Source organism: Seriola lalandi, unplaced genomic scaffold (assembly GCF_002814215.2).
Source record: "Seriola lalandi dorsalis isolate HSWRI2012SDOR001 ecotype SW California unplaced genomic scaffold, Sedor1 jcf7180002054345, whole genome shotgun sequence".
Taxonomy (NCBI): domain Eukaryota; kingdom Metazoa; phylum Chordata; class Actinopteri; order Carangiformes; family Carangidae; genus Seriola; species Seriola lalandi.
In genome coordinates this window covers 461,298-469,880 of record NW_019524898.1, presented here as the reverse complement: position 1 = coordinate 469,880, position 8,583 = coordinate 461,298, and the positions used below count along the sequence as shown (strand labels likewise).

The 8,583-nt window shown below is 44.1% G+C and overlaps 1 protein-coding gene across 2 annotated transcripts in view; it reads right to left on the bottom strand.

The window, feature by feature from the left end:
• Positions 1-6: 6 nt before the first annotated feature.
• The window catches only part of agrn (agrin), a 250,471-nt gene continuing 241,894 nt past the window's right edge, over positions 7-8,583 (bottom strand). For both annotated transcript variants that reach the window (XM_023407702.2, XM_023407704.2), the window contains 3 exons: positions 5,364-5,588; positions 3,557-3,660; positions 7-881 (listed from right to left, as the gene is read on the bottom strand). In XM_023407702.2, the coding sequence (XP_023263470.1) occupies positions 721-881; positions 3,557-3,660; positions 5,364-5,588 (490 nt within the window). In that variant the 3' untranslated portion in view covers positions 7-720. The remainder of the gene's footprint in view (positions 882-3,556; positions 3,661-5,363; positions 5,589-8,583) is intronic.

The following is an 8,583-nucleotide window of genomic DNA, read 5'->3' as shown; positions in this document are numbered from 1 at the left end:
TTCTTGCTGCAGCAGCTTGACTGATAAAAAGTCCCATTAGTTAAATACAGGGGGCTACTGAGGCTGAATGCAGAGTCTTGACAGTAGACGTCAGCTGGCTGCAGCGTTAAAGAACTGCACACGCCAGCTACAGGATACACAGCGTCCAGCTCTCATGGGGAGGGAGGGGGGGTGGTGGAGAATGTACGTCTATATAGTCATGGATGTATAAGCCATGCTTGGGGAATGTGGATGATAAGATATGGCACCAAGACAAGGCAGTAACCAGAGATCATCAGCGATGGCCACCAGTGTTCAAGTAATGAGCGCTGAAAAGGTGCAGGCTTTTTTTTTCTTTTTTTCCTGTAAGTTGGCGTTTGTTTTAAAACAACAAAATATGACAAGATTGAAATCTCTTTTTTTCACAGAGATGCTTGTTTTGTTTTTTGTTTTTTTTGTTGAAAAAAGCTGAAGAGCCAGGGCGGTAAAGAAAAGAAAAACAAAAACAAAGTGTGTTCTGTGAACGGAGGTGCAGAAGAAGAAAAAAAAAAGAAAAGAAAAAAGTATAAAACAAAAATTAAAACAACATATTCATTTTCTTTCCATATAAAAAGCAATGAAAAGTATACAAAAATAGAAAATAATTACAGCAGGAGACATGAGCGCTATGGAGGGAGCGGGTGGGAGGGTTTTCTCTTTTTCTTTTTTTTTCATTTCTCTCTACGGTTTGTCTCTGCCGGGTTATTTGGCGGCGGAACAGTGTAATATTTTGGGGCTGTTTAAGGCGTCCTCCACCAAGTGGAGCTCCACGCCGTCCACCACCACGTCTTTGATGCAGCCAACAAAACCAGTGCTGTAGGCTTTGGGCAAACGACGGGCCACGGCCAACTCCTCCAGACCACCTGAGAGGAGACAGAGGGAGAGGTTAGCATGATGATGAATCAGCTCCTGCACAGAGACACTAACTCTACACGACAACTGAGTATAATTACAATTATAATTAAAACGCTCTCAGTTTGAAATGCAGAATGTCTTAAAAAAATGTTAATTTCAAAGCTCAGCCCATGATATCCCTGGATGACATCATTAGGGTTTATTCTCTCAGCTCTTCCAGCCGACATTACACAAGTCTGCACGACTAGCAAACTGATGCTACGTGTAAAATCTGCGGAGGGCCCCTTTAAAGATAAAACACGGGGACGCAGATTTGGATTTCATAACAAACTAAACCTATAAATGTCATCAAAAGGTTTTACCAGAACTATTTTGGCAGCGACGTTTATTTATGGTACTAGAGCAAGTGACTTGTCTTTGTCAGGCAGCATTAGAGGCTTTGATTTCTCGCATTGATGACACCAGCTGATGGACATGACAGGATGACACTTTATTTGTCAAACGGCCGTGATCAAAGGGAGAAGGAGCTTGCTCGCCAGCCAACGGAGACTGAGTTAAGATAGATGAGAGAAAGGTTTCTTTTCATTTGACGCGGTTCACAAAGGGCTCAGAAATGTGCTTCAAATAAAAGGCGGTGACAGAGTGTAAAATTAAGACTATCATCCTCATTATTTTTTATTTGTTTCCACTTTTATTCCCGTCAACTCCCAAGACACCCGTCCACCAAACGCTGTTTTCAGAACTGTGGCGGCTTTTCCTAAAAGTCTAAGTTATAATAGGTGCAGCGCTCCTCCTCCTCCTTCTTCTTCGGCTGCTAATCCACGGATGCTAACAGCGCTAACTACCCATTTGTTCCTCTATTCATTCCAAACATACCAAGGACATAAAGTCCAACCTGTCAAATAACTTGCAGCCAGCACACAATGTAAAAAGGCCAATTCACCCAACTTGAAACTACTTTCAGTCAAGAAAATAGTCCCTATTAAGCTATTGACAGCGTGTTCCAGGACGCAGTTTCTGAGCAGCGAAATCATCAGACCATTCACTTCCATTTTAGCAGGGTGGTGGCTTTGACCGCATGGCGAGGTACAAAAAGTTCATTGAGAAAATACCTCTAATTTCTGGGTGAACTGACCCTTGAAAGTATCTGTGAACTGGATGGGAGTTAACTGGCTCCTGTTCTTATCCATCAGCCACAGAGAGAATAGAAGAAAAAGGGACATTTCTTAATATAAAAATATCATGGATTTGTACTTCAAAGCAAACGTTTCAGTCGCTTGTACTTTCCATTTTGCTTTGACTTTATTTCACTGTTTCATTTTCTGCACTTACTCGTCAATTTCAAATGATCCAAACGTCTTTTACTGTTTTTTAACTGAGTCTCAGCATTTTTTTTTTCTCTGTGGAGACTTGATGACCTAATTGCAGGGTGTGTGGCTGGCTCATTTTCCCGTTTTTGATGGTGTTTTGAGCTACTCTTTGGAGCCAGCACACCCAAAGTAGTCATTAGTGTCTTTCTCAATAAATCAGCATGAAACGTCTTTATTCAGAATTTCATGAGATCCATTCGTATGTGGAGAGAGAGAGAGAGAGAGAGAGAGGCTGACCCCAGTTTTTTGATGCTTTACCTGCTGCTCTCTCTCCCTCTCTGCCGTCTACACTGTCAGAATCCTCCTGCATCCTCTTCCTTTCTTCCCTTTATGTTCGTCTCCCCCCCTGCATTCCCCATTTCTCCGTCTCTTCCATGTTTTCTCTTTTTTAATCTGTCAGGCTGAGAGTTCACATCCCCGTCGAGCTCTTTACATCCCCTGTCCGTGCCCCCTTTAATCGGATTGCGTGCCTCCGAATCAGGGATCGACAGGGCTAATTTCATGCGAGTTACAGATGAATTAATGATGAACAGTGAAAAGGGGATTTAAAAAGGAGAAGGGCTCTCGATGGGAGGGCTGTGTGAGGATTATGTATTCTTGCTGCAGGGCTCGCTCAGCACCTGTTCCACTGCACTGCCTCCCTGTGTATACGTACGTGTGTGTGTGTGTGTGTGTGTGTGTGTGTGTGTGTGTGTGCGTGCGTGCGCTCGTGTTTGTACACGTGTACCTGAGTGCACGAGCGCAGACCCTCTTACGTCTGGCAGCGTGTCTCTTAAATGTCACTCAGGCTGCCTCTCCTCTTCACCACTGTGCGCTTTGCATTTTAAAGAACAGCCTGACTTTATTTCTCCGCCCGTCCTCAATGTTATTTCCTCAGAACGTTCAATCCTGCCGTGCCATGTGTGTTCTTTCACAAACCATTTTCTCTGAGCCAAGTTCAGACCAAATTGAACTCGAGGTAGATAACGGGCTGACTTTGGCCATTTTCAATTCAGGAGAGAAGACAACTTTTGAGTTAGTCAGATAGCCTTTCATTTCTCAACTCAATACCTGAATAGGCATGGACATTTTTTTTTTTTTTTTTTTTGCACAAAACGCAATCTTTTTTCCCCTGCCACAGACTTTGCTTATCCTCTGCAATGCCAATGAGTTCATTGCTCATTTCTGGCAGCCTTCTACCAGTGGCCAGGATGAAAAAGTACTACAGAATTACAAGTATTCCCCCGGTTTGATGTATTGCATTTGTAGACACATTTTCAAGTATGAATGACAGTTTTCTTTTTCTTTCTTTTTTAACATGTGTGGTTACCTACCCAACCAGAGTGCTCCGTCTGTGTCCAGCTGTGTTGCTGCCAAAGGCGACGACCCCGTTACCGCTGCCTCATTGCCAACCTGTAGAGAGCCGTCTCTAAGTGCTCTGAGGAGGAGAAAGAAAAAGAGAGAGACATGCAGTTGGAAGTTGGTCTGATGCATGGGCGTCACACCGAATAGCTGTAAATTGCAGTTTCATTTAATCTGAAGCATCAAGACTCCATTCCTCCACTGGCAGCGCACTGAGCACTCACATAACTGCCTTTGCCAAGCAGCATTCTAAATGTGCCTGTCTACCAGCTAACAGATGCCGTTACAGCGCCATTCATTTTAGGTGGCTCCGTGTTATGCATTAGCACACACTTAAGAATTGTGACGATGGGGCTAATTCGAACCCCGCTAAAGTGGGTCTCCAACAGAGAGAGTGTCATTAAAGGCGAGCCGCAAACACAGATAGATTTGTAGCTACGTGAGCTCCGTGCCACACGCTGCGATTTACACCATCATCAACATCCAAATCATATCATCTTCCAGCAACTCATGTGGTCCGCCCCCCCCACCCCCCCACCGTAAGCCTGGGATGAGATTGGGCCAAATCCCTGTTTGGAATGGATGCCGCAGCTTTTCGGGGATCGATTATTCTTGCCTTACGCGACCAATCTAATTATCCCCCTTACTTCCATTCTCAGCCATGTTGAAAGCAAATGTTCAGCAGCGATAAAGGAGCAATCGCATGGAAAAAGGTGCTAAGTGGGTCATTTTCAAAAGTTCAGGCTGTTCATTTGTTTCTAATAAAAGGGATCCATTAGTGTGTTACATCACTGTGCGGCTGCTAGAACCTGCATTATTGTGTCTACTTTATGGGTTATTTACTTCCGTGTAGACTGCAGACACATGCTGGAGTGTTGATTTGGAACAGGAGAATATACGCCGCTAAAGCACGACCATGACAGCTGAGCTTGAATAAAGGGTTTCCTGTGTTCATAATTTTAGTTTTAACACTTTCATCTTTTCAGCTGATACTGTGCTTGTATACTGTAAAATTCCTACATGAATTTGTGTTTAATAAAATTACCACACAACAAACCTCAGGCGGAAACATTAGTGTTGCTCTTGGTGAGTGAAGGAATTGCAACGTTTCTTCTAGACTGGCAAGTAAACCGCTGTTAATGCAAACGTTAGCTATGTAGCAATAGCAAAACTTACAAGTAGTTCCTTAAAATAAAAGTTGTTCTAATGCATTTCTTTGCCTTATATTACATATTCTGACTTGTGTGTCTGTTTTTTTTAAAAGGAGCAATATGATTAAAGTTGCACAGTGAGTGGGGAACTGTTACTGGGGCCCAGCAGCTAATGTTTACCTCAGGGTTGTCTCCCAGGTCAATGTGTCCGTCCACGCCCATGCACATTATGTCTTCAAATAGGGTCAATGTATGTAAGTGAGTCTACTGTATGTATACAGTGTATGTGTTTATACAGACACTGTGAGGAATTATTAATATTTCCTATGATTTCCTATCCTCTGTTGGGATGTTGCCACATGTTCTTCCTTTTTGAACATTCATTAATGTGTCTAAGCAATTTGATACGCAATGCGTCAGGCTCATGCATGACCGGGCATGAAAATAACCTTAATCTGAATCTAATGAGAGTCATCTCAGTGCAAGGGATCACTGTGCAGCAGAGGATTCATGCAAGAGATCTCACAGTTTGCATCAACACAAATACTATATGGATTAAGTGTAATCCTGGTCTAACTGTAAAAGCTTTCACTCCTGATCCGCGACTACCTGCCGTCTCGCATCTCACCTGCTGGCCTTGATGCGTATCCAGCGGTTGGTGTCGACACGCACCGAGGAGCGCAGCACCACGGGCTTGGAGCCCAAGTCGTACGTCATCTGGACGTGACCGTCCACGATGGCCAGGGCGATGTAATCCGAGCGCTCCACGCCCTTCCCGCTCCACAGCACCAGGCCCTGGGTCGCCTCTGTCCGGATGCTCAGCTCGAACTTGTTCACCAGCAGAGCCTTCTCACTAGCAGAACAGAAAACACACGAGTAAGCTTAGTGGTCCAACTCATCAAAAACAATACTAATCTACACCGTAGCTGACGCAGCTCGAGTGACGCTTGTGTCATTTGTATTTGCATATGTGAAGCAAAGGGACTTCTGCTGCTGTCTCGAGGCTACGTTACAAATGACTCAAGCGTGACATATGGTTGTATTCGCCTGCACATGTAGCCAGAAAAGCTTCGTAGCTCGAGCTCTACAGCATCTCAGTAACAGAGACACAGAGACGTTTCAGGAGAATCAGGAAGCAGACAGAGTTGAGGAGTAGCAGTTTGTCTGTTGGCCTTTCTACTTCTAATTGAGCCTGAACTGCTACTCCTCAGTACTTCCTCTGTGTGTGTGTGTGTGTGTGTGTGTGCCTTTTAGGCAGCTGTTTGATCTCCAGTCCTCTGACTGCTACAGCTGTGAGGGTGATTTGGATGCAGACACCAGTGACTTCCACCTATCCTTAAGAGGCGCTGTATGTCACTGCCACTGATGTGTGAGAAACATACACACCGTGATGTGCCTCTGCTATCCACCATCGCACATCCACTCCTGGACACACAAACACACACACACACTTACAGTCACACCTAAAGTCCCTGTGCTCTTTGCGAGTCCAGCAGAGATACAGTAGACTTCCACAGAGTCGTGTTTGTGTGTATATGATTGTGTGACCGCGTCATCAATCAGCATCTGTGCATTTGTCTCTGCACATCTGGGCGACTGGATCTACTTCCACCTTCTTCGACGGGTATTTAAACACAGAGACAAAAACAAGGTGACAACACATACGACAAAGAGCCTATGACATGGATTAAAAAAACAACAACAACAACAACAGAGCAGCACAGAGCTGGAGATAAAGATTAGACAAGACAGACAACAAGACAAAGGACTCAGCATAGCAAACAGGGAGGCTCATGGGATTACAAACAGGACAGGAAATGGGAGGGGATAAAGAGAAATTGAGTATGACGCCTTCTCCTTAAACTGTAAGAAGTTTTTTTTTTTTTTTTCAAATTTTCTGTGAGTATTAATATTGAATAGTGAGCAAGAATTAAAAATAGAAGCAATGGGATGATATTTAACAGCCTGTAGCGAGGCTGGTTCACCTCAGCAGAAATTAGGGAGGGAAAGAATCCAGAATCAAATTTGATTTCCTCCTTCAAAGACATGCTTAGGTTGGGAAACTTCGACCTCCTTGATTAACTGAATCTGCTGAGGTTAACAGGAAGAAAAAAAGTATGACTTAAGAGCATCATATTTGTTTTTTCTTCAGGGAAGAAAAAAAACACACATAAAGCTCAGCGAACCCCTCTCCTGGCAAACCCTCAAAGAGCTTACAGGGCCCAATAAATCTCCATCGGAGCAACTTGTCAGTGATAAGGTCAAGGTTATTAAAAGTGCTGAATATATCATGAATAAAACAACAACGGCGCACGGCGTTCTAAATCTTATATACACCACTGACTTTATAGATTTCTAGTGTGTTTGCTGTTTCTTTTTGTAAATAGAGGGATTTTATCTACTTATATGTATTCAAATTCTCAGAGGGCTTCTCAGAGTGCTGTCCTCCATTTCAACTCTAGGTGGCAGTAGTGGTTAGAATAATAAAGAAGCCATCAGGGAGGACAGCTACTGCAAAGAGGCTGCAGCTCTGGCTGGTTCTGTGCCGTTATCAGAGCTCTGAACTTGAGAATTAATTGAAGCGTACGCAGTGGCTCTTTGTGATTCGTATTGGTAACTCTATCTCAATAATGGAAACAATGTTGTCTCTGCAGGCGGAGGATTTAGCCCTGTGAGAGGTCGGGGAGGAGGGGTTGTCTGGAGAGAAAGGGGGTGGGGGTGGGGATGAGGAGGCGAAATGTGAGTGGACGGCATCAAAGTCTAAAAGCTTTGAGAGACTCACCTCTGGTCAGATGGGTTCTCCAGAGACTCAGGACTTAAGGGAGCAGGGGAGAAAGTCAACGGCATGCAGTGTAAGCGCAAGAGGCCAGAAGGAAAGAAGGAAGGAGGGGAGGAGGGTGTTGTGAGTTCACTGGGCGACTCACAGAGGTCTGGTTAAGACCCGGAGCTGCAAAAAGCATAACTTATCGGCTCTACTACAATATCGACCATGTCAAGAGTCGATAACAACTGTTGTGTGATCGTAGGAAGTGTGTAGCTTAGCACAGATCACACCACGGCCATAAAAGGTGGTTCTCAAGGGAACCACTTGGATCGAGATGGATGATTAATGCACCAAAATGCCCTGATATCAAGCATTTTTCTTTTTTTTTTTTTTTAAAGTGAGCATCAAGATTTAGCACATTCATTGTCAGAGTCCACACTGGTAAAAAGCCTGCTTTAAGTCGCCGTCCAATTATTGAAGAATTCCTTTTTTATATTTATGGCGCTGCATGCCACAGTGCAGCAGCAATTACCTTCTGTCGAGAGATGAAAGCAGTGAATGAGAAAAATTGGGAAATTGTCAAAAAATGGGGTCAACCACCATATCAGAGGACAGTCATGGCCAGATATGATTTGTCACTGAAATAATGGTGCTTGAGCAAATCGACCTGAGCTTTCAGGTGCGGGCTGAGAGGTGAAGGGAGGCGAGATCAGAGAACGCTGTAAATAGTAACAGAAACATTAAACCAAGGTGAGCGTTTGACATTCTGGCCTCACCCCGGCTCTTAATGGCCTCTTGAGAAATTTATTCATTTCCTTTACAAAATCAAATCATGCCGAATTGATCGGCGCACCCTCGGAGTGCTGCTCTGTTTTGCTTATATTCACACTCATTGTGGCTCTTAGTAAATGTGACATCCATTAAACTTTTGACAGTCTGGCTCCAAGGACCACTGTCCCCTCCTGCTAAGTGAGATTGATGCCCATGGCTACACACTGCCGAGAGATCTCAACTGGAGGTCTAATCTACAAAGGGAGACAAATCTGTGATTAACATGTCACTGGCTCACTGTACGACCGACTCC